Source organism: Salvelinus sp. IW2-2015, unplaced genomic scaffold (assembly GCF_002910315.2).
Source record: "Salvelinus sp. IW2-2015 unplaced genomic scaffold, ASM291031v2 Un_scaffold820, whole genome shotgun sequence".
NCBI lineage: Eukaryota > Metazoa > Chordata > Actinopteri > Salmoniformes > Salmonidae > Salvelinus > Salvelinus sp. IW2-2015.
This window is the reverse complement of record NW_019942622.1, coordinates 468,427-489,265: the sequence shown is the minus strand read 5'-3', so window position 1 is coordinate 489,265 and position 20,839 is coordinate 468,427. Positions and strand designations below refer to the sequence as shown.

Below are 20,839 nucleotides of genomic sequence, written 5' to 3'. Positions count from 1 at the left end.
GGGACAGGGACAAGTAATATAAAGTAGGATATAGTACTGGTGACAGGAAACAAGACAAGTAAATAAAAAGTAGAATATGTACTGGTGACAGGAAACAGACAAGTAAATATAAAGTAGAATATGTACTGGGACAGGAAACAAGACAAGTAAATATAAAGTAGAATATGACTGGTGACAGGAACAGACAAGTAATATAAAGTAGAATATGATGATGGTGACAGGAAACAGGACAAGTAAATATAAAAGTAGAATATGTACTGGTGACAGGAACAGACAAGTAAATATAAGTAGAATATGGTACTGTACAGGAAACAGGACAAGTAAATATAAAGTAGAATATGGTACTGGTGACAGAAACAGACAAGTAAATATTAAGTAGAATATGTACTTGTGACAGGAAACAGGACAAGTAAATATAAAGTGAATATGTACTGTGACAGGAAACAAGACAAGTAAATATAAAAGTAAGAATATGGTACTGGTGACAGGAAACAGGACAAGTAAATATAAAGTAGAATATGGTACTGGTGACAGGAAACAAACAAGTAAATATAAAGTAGAATATGGTACTGGTGACAGAAACAGGGTTCCAAAGGGGTCTTCGGCTGTCCATAAGAGAACCCTTTTTGGTTCCAGGTAGAACTATTTTTGTTCTAGGTAGAACCCCTTTTGAGACCCAAATACTTTTTACCTGAAACCAAAAGGGTTCTACCTGAACAAAAAAGGGTTATTCAAAGGTTCTCCTATGAGACAGCCGAGACCCTTTAGGTTTAAATAGCTTTTTCAAGAGTGTACCGAGGTGACTATTACCGATGTGACATTACAGATGTGCTATACCCGAGTGACTATCTACCATGGTGCATTCAAGATTGGTGACTATCTACCGATGGTGATATATCGATGGGACTATCTACCCGATGGTGATATCTACCCGATGGTGACTATTACCGATGGTGACTATTACCGATGGTGACTATTTACCAGATGGTGACTATTTACCAGATGGTGACTATCTACCGATGACTATCTACCCGATTGGTGACTATTTACCAGATGGTGACTATTTACTCAGATTGGTGACTATACTACCCGATGGTGACTATTTACCGATGGTGACTATCTACCCGATGGTGACTATCTACCCGATGGTGACTATCTACCGATGGTGACTATCTACCCGATGGTGACTATCTACCCGATGGTGACTATTTTACCCGATGGTGACTATCTACCCGATGGTGACGTATCTACAAGAGTGACTATTTACCCGATGGTGACTATCTACCAGATGGTGGACTATCTACCAGATGGTGACTATCTACCGATGGTGACTATTTACCCGATGTGACTATCTACCTGATGGTACTATTTACCCGATGGTGACTATCTACCCGATGGTGACTATTACCAGATGGTGACTATCTACCAGATGGTGACTATCTACCCGATGGTGACTATCTACCCGATGGTGACTATCTACCGATGTGACTATCACCCGATGGTGACTATTTACCGATGGTGACTATCTACCCGATGGTGACTATCTTACCCAATGGTGACTATCTACCCGATGGTGACTATCTACCGATGGTGACTATTTACCGATGGTGACTATCTACCCGATTGGTGACTAATCTACCCGATGGTGACTATCTACCCGATGGTGACTATTACCCGATGGTGACTATTTACCGATGGTGACTATCTACCAGATGGTGACTATCTACCCGATGGTGACTATCTACCCGTATGGTGACTATTACCCGATGGGGACTATTACCCGGTGACTATACCCATGCGTGACTATTACCCGATGGTGGACTATTACCCGATGGTGACTATCTACCCGATGGTGGACTATCTTACCCGATGGTGACTATCACCCGATGGTGACTATCTACCCGAATGGTGATATCTACCCGATGGTGATATCTACCGATGGCTGACTATCTACCCGATGGTGGACTATTTACCCGATGGTGACTATTTACCCGATGGTGACTATTTACCCGATGTGACTATCTACCCGATGGGTGACTACCATTCTACCGATGGTGACTATTTACCCGATGGTGACTATCTACCCGATGGTGACTATTTACCCGATGGTGACTATTTCCCGATGTGGACTATCTACCCGATGTGACTATTTACCCGATTGGTGACTATCTACCAGAATGTGTGACATCTACCATTACTATCACATGTGACACCGATGGTGACTATCTTACCCGATGGTACTACCCGATGGTGACTATTTACCCGATGGTGACTATTTACCGATGGTGACTATTTACCCGATGGTGACTTATCTACCAGATGGTGACTATCTACCAGATGGTACTATCTACCCGATGGTGACTATTTACCCGATGGTGACTATCTACCCGATGGTGACTATTTACCCAGATGGTGACTATTTACCCGATGGTGACTATCTACCCGATGGTGACTATCTACCAGATGGTGACTATCTACCCGATGGTGACTATTTACCCATGGTGGACTATCTACCCGATGGTGACTATCTACCGATGGTGGACTATCTACCCGATGGTGACTATTTACCCGATGGTGACTATCTACCGATGGTGACTATTTACCCGATAGTGGTGACTATCTACCCGATGGGCTATTCTACCCGATGGTGACTATTACCAGAGGTGACTATTCTACCGATGGTGACTATTTTACCCGATGTGACTATCTACCGATGGTGACTTATCTACCAGATGGTGACTATCTACCCGATGGTGACTATTTACCCGATGGCTGACTATTCTAACCCGATGGTGACTATCTACCCATGTGGGGATATCTACCCGATGGTGACTTATCTACCGATGGTGACTATCTACCCGATGGTGACTTATTTACCCGATGTGACTATCTACCCGATGGTGACTATCTACCAGATGGTGACTATTACCCGATTGACTATCTACCAGATGGTGACTATCTACCCGATGGTGACTATCTACCAGCATACCGATGGTGACTATCTACCCGATGGTGACTTTACCCGATGGTGGACTATCTACCCGATGTGACTATTTACCCGATGGTGACTATTCTACCATGGTGACTATCTACCCGATTTGGTACTATCTACCCGATTGGTGACTATCTACCCGATGGTGACTATCCACCGATGGTGATATCTACCCGATGGTGACTATCTACCCGATGGGGACTATCTACCCCAATGGTGACTATTTACCCGATGGTGACTATCTTACACCGATGGTGACTATTTACCCGATGGTGACTATTTACCCGATGTGGACTATCTACCCGATTGGTGACTATCTACCCGATGGTTGACTATCACCCGATGGTGACTATTTACCAGATGGTGACTATCTACCAGATGGTGACTAAATCTACCCGATGGTGACTATCTACCCGATGGTGACTATCTACCGATGGTGACTATCTACCCGATGGTGACTTATCACCCGATGGTGACTATTTACCCGATGGTGACTATCTACCCGATGGTGGACTAATCTAACCCGATGTGACTATTACACTATGTGACTATCCCGATGGTGACTATCTACCCGATGGTGACTTATCTACCCGATGGTGACTATTCTACCCGATGGTGACTATCTACCGATGGTGACTATTACCGATGGTGACTATTACCCGATGGTGACTATTTACCGATGGTGACTATTCTACCCGATGGTGACTATCTACCCGATGGTGACTATTACCGATGGTGGACTATCTACCGATGTGACTATTTTACCCGATGGTGACTATTTACCCCGATGGTTGACTATCTACCCGATGGTGACTATTTTACCCGATTGGTGACTATCTACCAGATGGTGGGACTATCTACCCGATGGTGACTATCACCCGATTGTGACTATTTACCCGATGTGTGACTATCTACCCGATGGTGACTATTACCCGATGGTGACTATCTACCCGATGGTGACTATCTACCCGATGGTGACTATCTACCCGATGGTGACTATTTACCCGATGGTGACTATCCACCCGATGGTGACTATCTACCCGATGGTGACTATTTACCCGATGGTGACTATCTACCCGATGGTGACTATTTACCCGATGGTGAGGTCCATGCGGTTGACCTGGGCGATGAAGATGGCTGCCACGGCCTCGTAGAGTGCTGTCCTGTCAATGTTTATGGTGGAGCTCACGGGAAGGCAAACCCTCTTGTCCACGCCATTGGTCTCTTCCAGACAAGGGAAGGTGTTGGGCAGTGTGGCAGAGCTGAGGGAATGATTCGGAAGAAAATAAGTAAATTTGAATAGGATAGATGAATGAATGGGTGAGTGGATGGGTAGGTGGATGGGTGAATGTGTGGCTGGATGGATGGATGAATGGGTGAGTGAGTTGATGGATGAGTGAGTGTGTGGGTGGATGGATGGATGAATGGGTGAGTGAGTGAGTGAGTGGATGGATGGGTGAGTGTGTGGGTGGATGGATGGATGAATGACAGTTTCAATCATAAGACCTTCATCAGGACCCTGAGTTCCTTCATTTATGTTATTCAGTATAATAACAAACAATAACGTTTCCCTTAAAACCACTTCCTGAAGTCAAACCAAATATTCAGTGTGTGCAGTATTTCATCAGTAGCCTCACCTAGATGAGGTTCCCAGGGCTGTGAGTACTGCTTGCAGCAGGCCTATTTACAAGTAGGGGTTCCTGTGTGTAATGGTGAGATAAAGTAGTGGCAGGGTAACCAGACTGTGAACCAGCTGGCCTGTTATCACACACAGAGTGTACAGCTGAACACCATCCATCTCCCCGATGTCACGCCTCTCCACGATCTTCCCTGCTATCAAGGACAGGATCCTCACTGGGGGCGTACCTGATGGACYGAGACAAAGCAGAGTTGAGTTGCATTTATGTGCACCACTGAACAATGGAAAGAAAGAAACAATACCACAGGGAAACCTCTAAGAGAGCATGACCGCAGCTTTCGGGCCACCCAGAATATACACGGGCAGAATATTATCAAATGCCTTCTTTAGCAATTGCGTTCTAAAATTATTTATATAGTTATTATTGTTATTGTTATTATTWAAAAAWATATATATATATACAGAGCAAGATGGTCCAGCCCACTATTAATGTTTTGTTTACTTACGAGATGATGGTAAGTAACCTGGCACATGATGGCTTTGTTCAGGCAGTCAAAGAAGTCCTTCAGAGGTCTTCAACTCTCCCAGGACCAGACCAGACCAACGCCTATAGAGAAGACCACTAGACCCAGGGCATTCACSCTACTGGAGGAGCCCACAACGGGCACCATGTCACCCCCCTGGTCCCCTGTAGGGCTGGGTGGGCTGGAGGTGGAGGGCTGCTTTCTACTGTGCTGTCGGAGTACATGTGGGGTCAAACGACATTAGGAGGGTTAGCTCGAAACTGTTGAAACTGGATTTGAAAGAACTGATTCTAACTCTGAAAGACTCCAAAATCGTCCGATTATTTCAAGCCCCTATATCATTGCTGGGCAACAGCTGCAAACGATTCAYCAGGCTACTTACTGGCTMTACACATCTGGCTAAAAGACTACTGTAGCTACTTACTGTAGCTCTGTTGGCATCATTTGTATTGATAACTTTGACACATTTTGGAAACAGAGGATGCTCTAGTCTACAAGAATGACGGAATCCATCCAAATGATCTTGTTGCCTGGACTTTGTCCGCATATTTCAAGGCCGCGTTGAGACAATGACTTATTAGGGACCCGAGCCCTGCTCCCTACCATCGTGTTGCTGAACTGTTGTAGTGCTGCTGCAAATGTACATTGTCCCCGGGCTGTTGGAAGTCATAATATAAGTCATCTCATTTATGCTCCTCTATGCCCCTGTCTATGCCCCCTAATTTATGCTCCCTGAATGCCCCTGTCAATCCAACAGCTATTGTCAGCAATCATGCGCCCATGAACCTGAGCTATACTGTTAGCACAGAGGCGGTTTGCCCTAGTAGGAAGCCCACTGTGTGCAGCTCACCGTGCACTATACAAAAAAAAAAAACACTGTCATGTCTACCTCTGATAAGCCTCCCAGAAAAGCAATAAAAACAATATAGAATCCCCAATAAATAGCCCACATTAACGTATGTAGCCAGGGAAACAAGGTTCATGAAATCGATAACTTGCTAGTAACCGATAACATTCATATACTGACAATCTCTGAAACTCACTTAGAATATACCTTCGATGATACAGTGGTAGCAATACATAGTTACAATATCTTCAGACCATGTACACTTTGAGGGTGGTATGATTGTCCGTGCCAGATCCAGTATCTCAGAAACGGCCAACCCTCCTGGACTTTTCATGCACGCCAGTGTCTAGGGTGAGAGAATAGAGAATGGTGCGATAAACAAAARACACACAGTCAGCGGCAGTCCTGTGGGCGAAAACAGTGTGTTGATGAGAGAGAATAGCAAGAAGAATAGCAAGAATCGTGCAAGCTAACAGGCGAGCCACATACAGACAAACAACGACGCAGTACAACAGTGGTGTGCAGAACTATATCTCGGAACTCACAACTTGTCGGTCCTTGTCACGGATTGGCTGTTTCCAGCAGACGACCTCACCGGGGTTCCACACCTGTCAGATAAAAACAACAAGAAGCTGCTCCAGTGGGCACGCCATCATCAACACTGGACAATTCAGGAGTGGAAAAACCTCACCAGGAGCATGACAGTGAGTTCTGTTTACTTGAGTAGCCTGCGCAGTCACCCAGACCTGGACCCAATAGAACATCTTTGGGATGAGATGTTCTGGAGGCACAAAACCCGGTACTAAATGGGAATACCCAATAAACAGTCCGGTGAGTGTTTATTGGGCTCTCATTTATTCTGTGACAATATAGGGCCTTACTTAAACCTTTTACACGATGCAGTGTTCTTTAATGCCAATTCAAATTCATTTAGGATCCTACTCCTCAATAGTTAAGTTGGATACAACCTATTGTGCCGGGAGTRGAATGCAGACCCTAACAGGTGGTGTTCTCATCAGTGTGCCACTGCCAAGAAGAGAGGGCATGTGCAGTGATCCTAAATAACAGACAACACTGGCCTTATCCAAGAGTTCACCCACGGTGTGCTGAGATGGATATCATTTATCAACATATTGGTTGTGTCGATAATRATGTTTCAATTAACATGGGGGAAAACAATATGTCAATATAGCCAGCAAACATGTAGATATCAAATTCTCAGAGGAATAAATAAATAAAAAATACATTCCTCATATCCCTCAAAAAGTCTTGCATGCCCACTCCCAAGCCCCAGTTGTAAAAGACGATGGCACCCTATTCCCTATATGGTGCACACCTTTTGACCACAGCCCCTTCTTTTAACCAGATGCTCTGGTCAAGTGTAGTCCAATATATAGGGAATAGGGTTTRGTTTGGGACACATACAGTGTAACCTGAGAGCAGTGTGAGGCATCAGTCAGCCACAGAGCAGCACTAAAGGCTGATACAACGCTGAATGCATGCTGGAAGACAGCCCTTATTCTCTGCTGTCAAAGCGGCTGCCATTCAGCATGGTGGTGTTGTGGTGGTGTTGGGTCCCATCCTCCACACAAACGCCTGCACGGCCCATGGTGCGGGGGGGGGGGGAATGATGAAATGCTGCCATTATAAAGAGACACCAAAGGGCTCGGTGGCAGGAGACACCCGATCTAACCTGGCAACCTGGCCTCCCTTGTCCCCCATGCAGCCATTTCATATCTGACATATCCACAGTCCACCACACCACACCACACCACACCACACCACACCACACCACAGGCCTGCCCTCATACTGATACGTGCCATGGCACAGAGGTGCCAGGGTGGTGGGCTGAGATGGAGAATAGGAATAAGCAGACGATCTTCACGACGCAGCAGCTTGATGCATATCAGGTCGGTTGTGTGTCGTGTGTTGTTGTGTGTGTGTGTGTGTGTGTGTGTGGTGTGTGGTGTGTGTTGTGTGTGTGTGTGTGTGTGTGTGTGTGTGGGGTGTGGTGTGGGTGTGGTTGTGGTGTGTGTGTGTGTGTGTGTGTGTGTGTGTGTGTGTGGTTATATTTATTTAACCCCCTCAGTGTGGTAAATGACTTACTCTCTTCAGATAGCTTGTTGATTGAACAAATTGCTTTCACTCATCTAGTTGGTGTTGCTTTCATGTGGTACTGTATTAGTCAATGGGTATTGTTATTGATGATTGGGGTACTGTAATTAGTGAATGGGGGTACTGATAATTTGTGGATAGGGTGGACTGTAATTAGTGAATGGGGTATTGTAATTAGTGAATGGGGAGTATGTAGCGTGAATGGGTACTGTAATTACTGAATGTATGGGTAGCTGTAATTAGTGAAGTAGTTGAAATACTGTAATTATGATGATGTAAGGGTACGTATGGGTACTGTAATTAGTGGAAGGGGGTACTGTAATTAGAAAATGGGGCTACTGTAATTAGTGAATGGTTGTTGTATTTAGGTACTGTAATTAGTAATGGGGTACTGTAATTGTGAATGGTGGTATGACTGGTCAGTTAATTGGAATGTACGTGGGTGTACTTAATTAGTGAATGGGGATTGTAATTAGTGAATGGCGGGTACTGTAAAAGGTGAATGTGGGTACTAATTACTGAGAATGGGGGGTACTTAATTAGTGAATGGGACTGAACTGAATTTGTGGTAGTAGGTAGTGGGTACTGTAATTAGTGAATGGGGTATTGTAATTAGTGAATGGGGTACTGTAAAAGGTGAATGGGAACTAGCGACTGCCGGTACTGTAATTACTGTGAATGGGGCTGGTACTGGTAATTTAGCTGAATGGACTGCCTCACTACGTAGGGGTTCTACTGTTAATTTGGTGCGGTGAAGGGGCTTTACTGTAATTAGTATGAACTGTGCGGCTACTGACTGACTAGCGTACTGTAACTTTAGTCGAATGGATATCTATACTGGTACTACTGGGTACTGTAACTACTGTAGGTGCTAAAATTTGTGTGCAAGGGGTACTGGTACTGAATTAGTGAATGGGCGTATAATCTGAATATACGTTGACCTACACTACTACTGTCGAATGGGGGTGACTGTAAAGAGGTGATGCGTGCGCTGACTATACTGTAAATTATCTAGAATGGGGGGGAGTACTGTAATTATGTGAATGGGTACGTAATTTTGTGGAAGGCACACTTAGGTGGTACTGCTAATTAGTGATGGGGTATTGTAATAGTGAATGGATACTGTAAAGGTGAATCGGTACGGTAATTACTGAATGAGGGCTACTGAGGTACCTGTAATTAGTGTAATGCGTCTACAATGTATAAGGTACTGTAATTTTGTGGAAGGCGTCTGGCGTACTTGTAAATTAGTGAAATGGGTACTGGTTTATGTAATTAGTGGACAATTGAAAAAAAAATATCTTTGGGCTACTACTGGACTGCAAAAGGTGAATGAGTGCTACTGGTACTGTAATCTATCTCGATAATGGCTGGACTAGAGGTACCTGTGGTAAAGTTTACGTTTTGGGAATGCGTGACTACTCCTGTGGGTACTCGTTAATTTTGTGGAAGGGGTGGTAATTGTAATTAGTGAATGGTGTACTGTAAGTTAGTGGAATGGAGGTTACTTAATTAGGCTTGATGGGACACTGTAATCTAGTGGAAGGGTACTGTGGGTACTGTAATTAGTCAATGAGCTGTACCATCGTTTAATAGTGACAATGGTGGGGACTATGCACTTAGATGCACAATGAACACTAGGTCTTTGGCACACTTCTTTTGCAGCTCTGTTTGCTAAGAAAACAGACACAGCAAACATAGAAACGGTCAAGTGCTTTTAATGTGATGTTATGGACCACAGCTGTGTGGTCGTATTCAGGTCTAACAAACCAAAGCTAGTGAGACAACCATAGCAAAATGTTTAATCTGAGCCACAAGTTACTTTCTTAAAATGAAAAAGGAAATTCTAATCAAAACCTCTTGAATTGTTGCAGCTGTGAATCAATATTTTTTAATAGTGTTTTGGGGCTCCCGAGTGGCGCAGCGGTCTAAGGCACTACATTTCAATGCTAGAGCCATCACTACAGACCCTCGTTCAATTCCACGCTGTATCACAACCGGCTGTGATTGGGAGTCCCATAGGGGCGGTGCACAATCGGCCCTTGCGTCGTCCGGGTTAGGGTTTGGCCGTTGGTAGGCCATCATTGTAAATAAGAATSTGTTCTTAACTGATTTGCCTAGTTAAATAAAGATTAAATAAAATACATTGAAACATGTGTTTTAAATGTGTTGCTTCTAATTAGTCTGTGGTTGCATTTGCAGGACTGCACATTCTTCACAAGGAAGGAAATTCTAAGGTGAGAGGAAGCTCCTACATGATGTTTTGTCTTTGCACAAGGGAGCTAGTTAAGTAATCAGTATAACTAACTAAGCCTAGGCAGAATATGACACTTAACCCCTGATAAGTTCTTAACCACTTCCAAATGTAGCTGCTTGGATTTTGTTCTGCATCGTGAAACCTTTCACTAGGATGAAAGTTATTCTGTACACACACACACACACACACATGTAACAGTAGACTGGGACATACATACTGTATGTTATCTGAGCTCACATGTCAAAACAAAAGCCTGAGACCAACGCTTCTGCTTTACACATTGCTTAGGTTGTACATACCGTATCTACTGCACAAAAAAAACCTGCAGTTTCAACAAACTAGGCTATAACAGTACATGTATCTTTGTTCACTTCACAAATTGACCTGTTTTTCTTTGAAATCTCTTATTATCTGCTTTTGATATAGAAAGTGGATATTATCCAGTCGGCACATCTGATATACTTCAGGTTCAACTTTCTTTCCTAGACTATTCGACCGTTATCGAGACTTGGCACCACAGCTCGTTCCTCTCGACTACACAGACCAGCCAGATGTGAGGCTACCATACGAGCTCATTGGCAGCATGCCAGAACTGAAGGTATACCCTCTGTCCCGTGTTTGCACACACATATTAGTGGATGAGTCCCAAATGACAACTTATTCCCTTTATAGTGCACCTGTTTCGACCAYAACGCTATCTAGGGCATAGGGTACAATTTGGAATGTGTCTATCCATTATTAATACACAACTAATTYACAGCAGTCTCTGAACGGTTGGCTATATGTTATCTGACTCTAATAAACCACAAGAAGGCCAGGGCGACCTACAGGGCACTGAGTACGACTGGGTCCACTATGAGCTTTCTTTACATACACACATCTCCTCACAATGACAACAGCAGAAACAACTGATATCAATGCAGTACTCCTGTATTTCCTATCCTGTCTCTTCTGGCTTATTCCCTGTGATTGTGTTAGCTCCCCCCAAGTGAATGTCAAAAGCTTTAGCTCAGCGTGCTAACACAGTCATGTGTCTCTCCTCAGGACAACCCGTTCCGCCAGAGGATCGCTGAGGTTTTCTCGGAGGACGGAGAGGGAAACATGACCCTGGATGACTTCCTGGATATGTTCTCCGTGCTGAGTGAGATGGCTCCACGAGATCTGAAGGCCTACTATGCATTTAAAATCTACGGTTAGTGTGTGTGATGTGTATGCCTTTAATAACATCTACCASCAGCAGGTCAGAAATACTTCTGGTTTGCTCCCAAAGCAGTTTTGGTTATGTGAAACAGTCTGCCCAGCAAGAAATAATATAATTTTACATAATCAGCACCTTGATGTTTGGTATTTGGAATTTTTGTATTTTATTAGGATCCCCATTAGCTGTTGCAAAAGCAGCAGCTACTCTTCCTGGGGTTCCACACAGAACAGGAAACATGACATAATACAGAACATTAATAGACAAGAACAGCTCAAGGACAGAACTACATARATAGCTACATATTAATACATACACATAAAACATCTAGGTGAAATAGGGGAGAGACGTTGTGCCGTGAGGTGTTGCTTCATCTGTTTTTTTAAACCAGGTTTGCTGTTTACTTGAGCCATATGAGATGGAACGGAGTTCGATGCAAAAATGGCTCTATGTAATACTGTACACTATCTTGAATTTSTTCTGGATTTGGGGACTGTGAAAAGATCCCTGGTGGCATGTCTGGTGGGATAAGTGTGTGTGTCAGAGCTGTGTGTAAGTTGACTACGCAAACAATTTGGGATTTTCAACACATGAATGTTACTAAATAGAAAGAAGAAGTGAAGCAGTCAGTCTCTCCTTAATTCGTAGCCAAGAGAGACTGACATGCATAGTATTTATATCAGCCCTCTGATTTCAATGAAGAGCAAGACGCCCCGCTCTGTTCTGGACCAGCTGCAGCTTAACTAGGTCTTTCCTTGCAGCACTGGACCACACGACTGGACAATAATCAAGATCAGACAAAACTAGAGCCTGCAGAACTTGATTTCTGGAGTGTGGTGTCAAAAAAGCAGCGCATCTCTTCATTACGGACAGACCTCTCCCCATCTTTACAACCATTGAATCTAAGTGTGGCCAAAAGTTTGAGAATGACACAAATATCCATTTTCACAAAGTCCGCTGCCTCCAGTGTCTTTAGATACTTTTGTCAGATGTTACATTGAATACTGAAGTATAATTAAAGCATTCATAAGTGTCAAAGGCTTAATGCAGATTACATAATTGATGCGTAGATTGCAATATTAGTTTGACACTTCTTTCAGACCTCTGCAATCCGCCCTGGCATGCTGTCAATTAACTTCTGGGCCACATCCTGACTGATGCAGCCCATTCTGTCTATATCTATATCTTGTTAGAATTTGTGGGTTTTTATTGTCCACCTGCCTCTTGACAGATTGACCACAAGTTCTCAATGGGATTAGATCCGGGGAGTTTCCTGGCCATGGACCCAAAATATCTGTGTTTTTTTCCCCCGAACCACTTAGTTATCACTTTTGCCTTATGGCAAGGTGCTTTATCATGCTGGAAAAGGCATGTTCCATCACCAAACTGTCCCTGGATGGTTGGAGAAGTTGCTCTCGGAGGATGTGTTGGTACCATTTTTATTCATGGCTGTGTTCTTAGGCAAAATTGTGAGTGAGCCCACTCCCTTGGCTAGAAGCAACCCCACACATGTAATGTCTCAAGATGCTTTACTGTTGCTGACACCAGGACTTGGTGTAGTCTCACCTTGTCTTTCCGGGACAACGCTTTTTTCCGGATGCCCCAAAACAATTCGGAAAGCGGAATCATAGAAAAAATGACTTACCCCAATCCTCAGCAGTCCAATCCCTATACCTCTTGCAGAAAAATCCAGTCTGTCCCTGAACTGGTTTTCCTGGAGAGAAGTGGCTTCTTTTGCTGCCCTTCTTGACACCAGCCATCCTCCCAAAAGTCTTTGCCTCACTGTGCGTGCAGATGCACTCACACCTGCCTGCTGCCATTCCTGAGCAAGCTCAGTACTGGTGGTGTCCCGATCCCGCAGCTGAATCAACTTTAGGAGACGGTCCTGGCGCTTGCTGGACTTTCTTGGGCGCCCTGAAGCCTTCTTCACAACAGTTGAACCGTTCTCCTTGAAGTTCTTGATGATCCGATAAATGGTTGAATTAGGTACAATCTTACTGGCAGCAATATCCTTGCCTGTGAAGCTCTTTTTGTGCAAAGCAATGATGACGGCACGTTTTTCCTTGCAGGTAACCATGGTTGACAAAGGAAGAACAATGATTCCAAGCACCATCCTCCTTTTGAAGCTTCCAGTCTGTTATTCAAACTCAATCAGCATGACAGAGTGATCTCCAGCCTTGTCCTCATCAACATACACCTGTGTTAACGAGAGAATCACTGACGTGATGTCAGCTGGTCCTTTTGWGGCAGGGCTGAAATGCAGTGGAAATGTTTTTGGGGGATTCAGTTCATTTGCATGGCAAAGAGGGACATTGCAATTAATTCCAATTCATCTGATTGTTCTTCATACCATTCTGGAGTATATGCAAGTTGCCATCATACAAATTGAGGCAGCAGACTTTGTGAAAATTTGTATTTGTGTCAATCTCAAAACTTTTGGCCACGACTGTATATGTTTTGACCATGACAGTTTACAATCTAAGGTAACGCCAAGTCATTTAGTCTCCTCAACTTGTTCAACAGCCACACCATTCATTACCAGATTCAGCTGAGATCTAGAACTTAGGGAATGATTTGTACCAAATAAAATGCTCTTAGTTTTAGATGTTCAGGACCAGTTTATTACTGTCTGAGTCTGATTACTGTCCATTCCAAAACAGACTGTAACTCTTTGTTAAGAGAGTCAGAAATCTTGCTTGTTTGTAGGTGACAAAATACTTATTTTCCACCATAATTTGCAAATAAATTCATTAAAAATCCTACAATGTGATTTTCTGGAATTTTTTTCCTCATTTTGTCTGTCATAGTTGAAGTGTACCTATGATGAAAATTACAGGCCTGTCTCATCTTTTTAAGTGGGAGAACTTGCACAATTGGTGGCTGACTAAATACTTTTTTGCCCCACTGTATGAACACATGCTTTATTTAATGCCAGTGGCAGGTCATTAGTAAAAATAGAAAAGAGTAGAGGGCCTAGAGAGCTGCCCTGCGGTACACCACACTTTACATGTTTGACATTAGAGAAGCAACCATTTAAAGAAAACCCCTTTGAGTTCTATTAGATAGATAGCTCTGAATCCATGATATGGCAGAGGCTGAAAAGCCAAAACACATATGTTTTTTCAACAACAGSTTATGGTCAATAATATCAAAGGCTGCACTGAAATCTAACAGTACAGCTCCCACAATCTTTTTATGATCAATTTATTTCAACCAATCATCAGTCATTTGTGTCAGTGCAGTACATGTTGAGTGCCCTTCTCTATAAGCATGCTTAAAGTCTGTTGTTAATTTGTTTACAGAGAAATAGCATTGTATTTGGTCAAACACCATTTTTTACAACACTAAGAGCTGGCAGCAAGCTTATAGGTCTGCTGTTAGAACCAGTAAAGGCCGCTTTACCACTCTTGGGTAGCGGAATTACTTTGGCTTCCCTCCAGGCCTGAGGACAAAGACTTTCCTCTATGCTCAGATTAAAGATATGACCGATAGGAGTGGCTATAGAGTCAGCTACCATCCTCAGTAGCTTTCCATCTAAGTTGTCAATGCCAGGAGGTTTGTCATTATTGATCGATAACAATAATTTTCCCACCTCTCCCACACTAACTATACAAAATTCTAAKTTGCAATGCTTTTCTTTCATTATTCGTTTTTTTTTATGCATGAATACGATGTCTCACTGTTCTTTGTTGACATTTCCTGTGAAGTTCGCCAATGAAGTAAACATTTAAATAATTGGCAACATCAAATAGTTTTGTGATAAATAAGCCATCTGATTCGATGAAAGTTTTGCAGTAAGTCAGCCAGTCAGATGTGCAGCCAGACTTATTAGCCACTCCTTTTGCCCCATCTCTGTGAATGATTGATAAGGGCATTATAGAGGGGCCCAAACAGGCTGTATGGACAGGGCAGGCCTGTACAAAAAAAGCCTTGCACGGTCTGTGTTTCTAGAGTCCCCCTAATTAACTGGCGATGACAGATGATGTTTCACGCAGGCGGCTACGCAGTGACACGACCACGGTCATGGGTCAATAAAACGCAAAGGAAGGCTCTGTTTGGAATTGTRTAGTTACAGGACAAAAAAGGAAGTCTATGCTTCCCGAAAAGCACCCTAGCCTAGTGTTTAGAGCGTTGGGTCAGTAACCGAAAGGTTGCTGAATCGAATCCCTGAGCTGACAAGGTAAAAATCTGTTGTTCTGCCCCTGAGCAAGGCAGTTAACCCACTGTTCCACGGGCYCCGAAGACATGGGATGTTGATTTAACGCAGCCCCCCACACCTCTCTGATTCAGAGGGGTTGGGTTAAATGCAGAAGACACYTATCAGTTGTACAACTGACTAGGTATCCCTCTTTCCCTTTAGGTCACTACTACTACCAGGGACCAAAGTAAGCTGTAAACTAAAAGAGGGGACTGTGAACTTTAATCTTTTACTGATCATTTGAATAATGACATCCTACCACTGTTTCTGTTCCTCCTCCAATCCTCTCAGACTTCAACAATGATGACTTCCTGTGTAAGTCTGACCTGGAGAAGACGCTGAACAAGCTGACGCGGAATGAGCTAACGGAGGACGAGGTCAGGATGGTATGTGAGAAGGTGATCGACGAGGCCGACCTGGACAACGATGGACGTCTCTCACTGGAGGACTTCCAGCACATGATCGTCCGTGCTCCAGACTTCCTCAGGTTTGTGACCTGACAAGGGAAAAGTTAAACGTTAAACTTGAATTGCAGTAGTTGTAACCTAACCAATGGCCAAGCATTTTTTTCCTATGCAGTTCTTAACTTTAATTTAGCCAAACAACTGGGAACTCAGGAGAAAAAAAATGATCTCTGACTGGGAAAATCATGACATCAGTGATCTTTAGGTTGGAGAAGTCAGAGCTCTAGGATGATGTCAGAATTTTCGACATGTAATTCTGAGTTGGATGACTTTTCAAAACAATTTTCGCAGTTCTGAGTTGTCTTGAACGCACTGGAGTCAGGGGTTTCCCAGTTCTGAGTTGTCTTGAACGCAGTGAAGTCGGACGTTTCCCAGTTCTGAGTTGTATTGAACGCACTGAAGTAGGAGGTTTCCCAGTTCTGAGTTGTCTTGAACACAGTGAAGTCGGACGTTTCCCAGTTCTGAGTTGTCTTGAACACAGTGAAGTCGGACGCTTCCCAGTTCTGAGTTGTCTTGAACACAGTGAAGTCGGACGCTTCCCAGTTCTGAGTTTTCTTGTATGCAGCATAACTCATTCAGAACAAATTCTAACATGTTGACTTTTCTTCCACAGCACCTTCCATATAAGGATATGAAGACTTAAGAGATGCCATGGACACTATCACCATGGATCCAAACATGTTCTCTACCAAAGATGTTATAGGGACCTTTAAAGTGTGCACTATGCAGGCTTAGGCTAGTTGTTTTTTTACTTTGATGTAGGCCGGAGACAGCCCACTGACCTGTTGACAGCTGAATAGTCTATTATTATAGAGCTATTGTAGCTATCAGGACAGGGCTCATTAGCTATGACGGCCAACAGTTGATTTGTATTCTCTTCTATGAAGGCTCAGTTACACCGAGCTATAAAATAAACATCTTCCCCCATATTTCACTGAACCATGGAGGGCCAATGGAGGGTGAGGCACTGGGCCAATGGAGGGTGAGGCACTGGGCCAATGGAGGGTGAGGCACTGGGCCAATGGAGGGTGAGGCACTGGGCCAATGGAGGGTGAGGCATCTGTGTCATGGATGAATTAACGCTCCATTATAAAATCATGGGTTCAGCTAACAGTCAATTGTCCTTAATCATTCTGGATCCATTAATACAATGTCATTTAAAGAGGCAATCTGGGATTCAAACAACAACAAAGCAGTCATGCACCCCAACTATTTGTTGGTAAAGGTAAACAGCTGAGGGATGGAGCTGGAGAAATGTAACCACTCTCAAATTCATAGATGGAGCTATGGACGCGAGGACTGACCTATCCCATGAGATCAAAATTATAGTTTCAAGCTATACCGTGTTTGTTTACAATTATATTGTTTACATTTTTTTTGTTGTAAAACAAGCTTGTATTTGGGGTTCTGATGGGGTAAGACAGTCGAACTAAGCTCACGAGGAATGTGTACGTTTATTCTTCAAGAATCAGTGACTATATATTATAGATTATACTATATATTATAGATTATACTATATATTAAGATTATACTATATATTATAGATTATACTATATATTATAGATTATACTATATATTATAGATTATACTATATATTATAGATTATAATATATTAAGATTAACATCCAAAAATATATGTACCAATTCCAGATGGCCCCTTTGAAGAAAAACAACTATGACTCACAGCTCTTTCAAATAATTATATTTTATTAAATGAAAAGTGCAGATATCTACAAAACTGTAGATCAATTTCAATATGATTGTATTAAGTACAGTACAATTCAAGTAGATCTCTTCTCTCTTGAATGTGATATATTAAAAACAGCATTTTATATTTTCTTAAAATGTAATTTCTTTCTCATGGTGTACCTCACAATCGACAATGGAATAAAGATGTGGTCATTAAAACAGGAATGCACGTGATATGCATTTAGGGGTGACCTCTGACCTTTCCTAAACCTACATTTCCACTTAGTCATGCATTGGTGTCAAGTGGAAGTTAGGATTCGCCACGTACTGACAGAAAGAAAAAGGAGGGATGGATAACACATTTTAGAGGGAGTTTTGACAGAAAATGTTTTGACTTAAATGACACACACCTGTCTTTTTCTACGCTGTTGTAAGATGTCAAGCTATCAAAATAAAAAGGTAACAGTAGTCTCCTTTGTGCTCACCTCTCCTGTCCGTAGCCGCTGGAAGTCCTTTGGGAGTGACTGTACTGCAATTTCTGCCGGGACTGAAGACACCTATATCTGTCCACTAATACAGGACTAGTAAAGACACAGAGCACTACCTTTGTGATTTTAAAAAACAACTAAATGTATTTGAGTGTTTACCAGCATTTGTAACTTCAGTCTGATAATTATCTTTACAAAACAGTTAATCTGATAATAGTTGTGGAATATAAAGGTACTTGCCTGATATATGTTTTCCAGTTTCTTCAAATACTTTACAAATGCAACTTATTTCTATGTGTAAACTGAAATGGTCTATTCAGTCCTTTTCTATTTTAGTAGACACTCTTAAACAGAGCAACTTACAGTAGTGAGTGCATATATTTTCATACTGGTCCCCTGTGGGAATTGAACCCACAACCCTAGCATTACAAGCACCATGCATGCTCTACTAACTGAGCCACATTAACACATCACATTACTGTATTGGTCATTGTTTTTCTTCATGGTGATAGAAAGTCTGCAGGTACAAATCTAGATGATTAGCCTACTGCATGTACAATACAATAATGTACATTTACATTGTGGTTTGTAAGGATGGTAAATTAATACTGCACAAAAATTGGTTGTTTTCCATGTTATTTGATCAAGAAAAATATATGTTTTGTCTTTGTCTATAACTTTGCACCTTTTGATGTAAATGTTTGAGGACAGGTTTATTTCTTTCTGGATTCCATTAGAATGACATCACAGAGAAAGAGACAGGGTTGTGTTCTTTCTGGATTCCATTAGAATGACATCACAGAGAAAGAAACGGGGGTTTGTGTTCTTTCTGGATTCCATTAGATGACATCAGACAGAGAAAAGAAACGGGGTTGTGTTCTATCTGGATTTCCATTAGAATGACAATCAACAGAGAAAGAAACGGGGTTGATGTTCTATCTGGATTCCATTAGAATGAGCATCACAAGAAAGAGCGGGGTTATGATTTTTTCTGGATTTGCCATTAGAAATGATCATAACAGAGAAAGAGACACGGGTGTGTGTCTTTCTGACTCGCATTAGAATGACATCACAGAGGAAGGCAGACAGGGTTGTGTTTCTTTCTGGATTCCACTTAGAATGACATCACGAGAAATGAGGATAGGGTTTGGTATTTCTTTCTGGTTCCTAGACAATTGACATCACCAGAGAAAGAAGACGGGGTTGTGTTTCTTTCTGGATTCCATTAAATGACATCACAGAGAAGAGACAGGGTTGTGTTCTTTCTGGATTCCTTAGAATGACATCACAGAGAAAGACGACATGGGTTGTGTTCTTTCTAGATTCCGTTAGAATTACATCACAGAGAAAGAGACAGGTTGTGTTCTTTCTGGATTCCATTAGAATGACATCACAGAGAAATACACGGGTTGCTGTTCTTTTCTGGATTCCATTAAAATGACATCCTGAGAAGAGACAGGGTGTGTTCTTGTCTGGATTCCATAGAATGCCATCACAGAGAAAGAACAGGGTTTGCTAGTTCTTTCTGGATTCCATTAAATGAATCACAGTAGGAAGGGAGACAGGGTTGTGGATTTTTCTGGATATACCCATTAGGATGCACATCACAAGAAGAAAGAGACGAGGCAGCGCTAGAAAGATAATACTGCTCTCACTGTTTTATTTATAGAACTTATTTGTTGTTGCAACAAAGATGAGATACTAATAAAAAAGTAACCTTTGCTCAGCCCTACCACGAACTTCTATACTCTTAGCAAAAAAAAGAAACGTCCTCAACTGTCACGTCAATTTTCAGCAAACTTAATATGTAACATATTTGAATGATATAAAATCTCAAACAACTGAGAAAAATAAACTGAATAATTCCATCAGATACGTTGGACAAATCAGAAATGAAGTACGTGTGTCCGCCGGAAGTCTAGGAGCGTCAAAATCATAAAGTAACAGTTCAGTATCTGGTGTAGGCCACACTGACAGCATAAGTACTGCAGTGTCCATCTACCTCATGTATGCCTGTTCACCAGATTTGCCAGTTTCTTGCTTGTAGAGATGTTTTACACGTTTTAGGCCGACTGGGCTCCACGCAGCGCAGCAGGGGACCTCATATCAAAAAATACCTGCGGGGGATGGTTGCCCTAGCCTCACCCTCATGATCAACGAACAGACCCCTATTCCAGACGTGTTCACATGGGATTAGGAGATGGTGGGCTCTTTTCGCTGGAGCCTCAGAGAACACTGAACATTCCTTCGATGCAAGTGTGAACGTGCAGTATTGGCTGATGCGCATTGTCACTGCTGGAGGGTCATGTCAGGACACTGAGCTGCAGGAGGGTACCACAGTGAGGTGAGGTGAGTGGTTCCATTCCCTGTCGCAAGCGTTGAGATGTGCCTGCCATGACAACAAGCTCAGTCCGATGATGTGTGACA

General features: G+C 42.7%; 1 protein-coding gene across 1 annotated transcript; it reads left to right on the top strand.

Annotated features, from left to right (window-relative positions):
- Positions 1-5,165: 5,165 nt before the first annotated feature.
- Positions 5,166-16,870, top strand: LOC112068994 (calcium and integrin-binding family member 3). The gene is made up of 8 exons (XM_024136245.2): positions 5,166-5,331; positions 6,585-6,706; positions 7,755-7,913; positions 10,321-10,355; positions 10,862-10,973; positions 11,420-11,567; positions 16,063-16,258; positions 16,849-16,870. The coding sequence occupies exons 1-8, from the start codon at positions 5,166-5,168 to the stop codon at positions 16,868-16,870; spliced, it is 960 nt and encodes a 319-aa protein (XP_023992013.2).
- Positions 16,871-20,839: the final 3,969 nt, after the last annotated feature.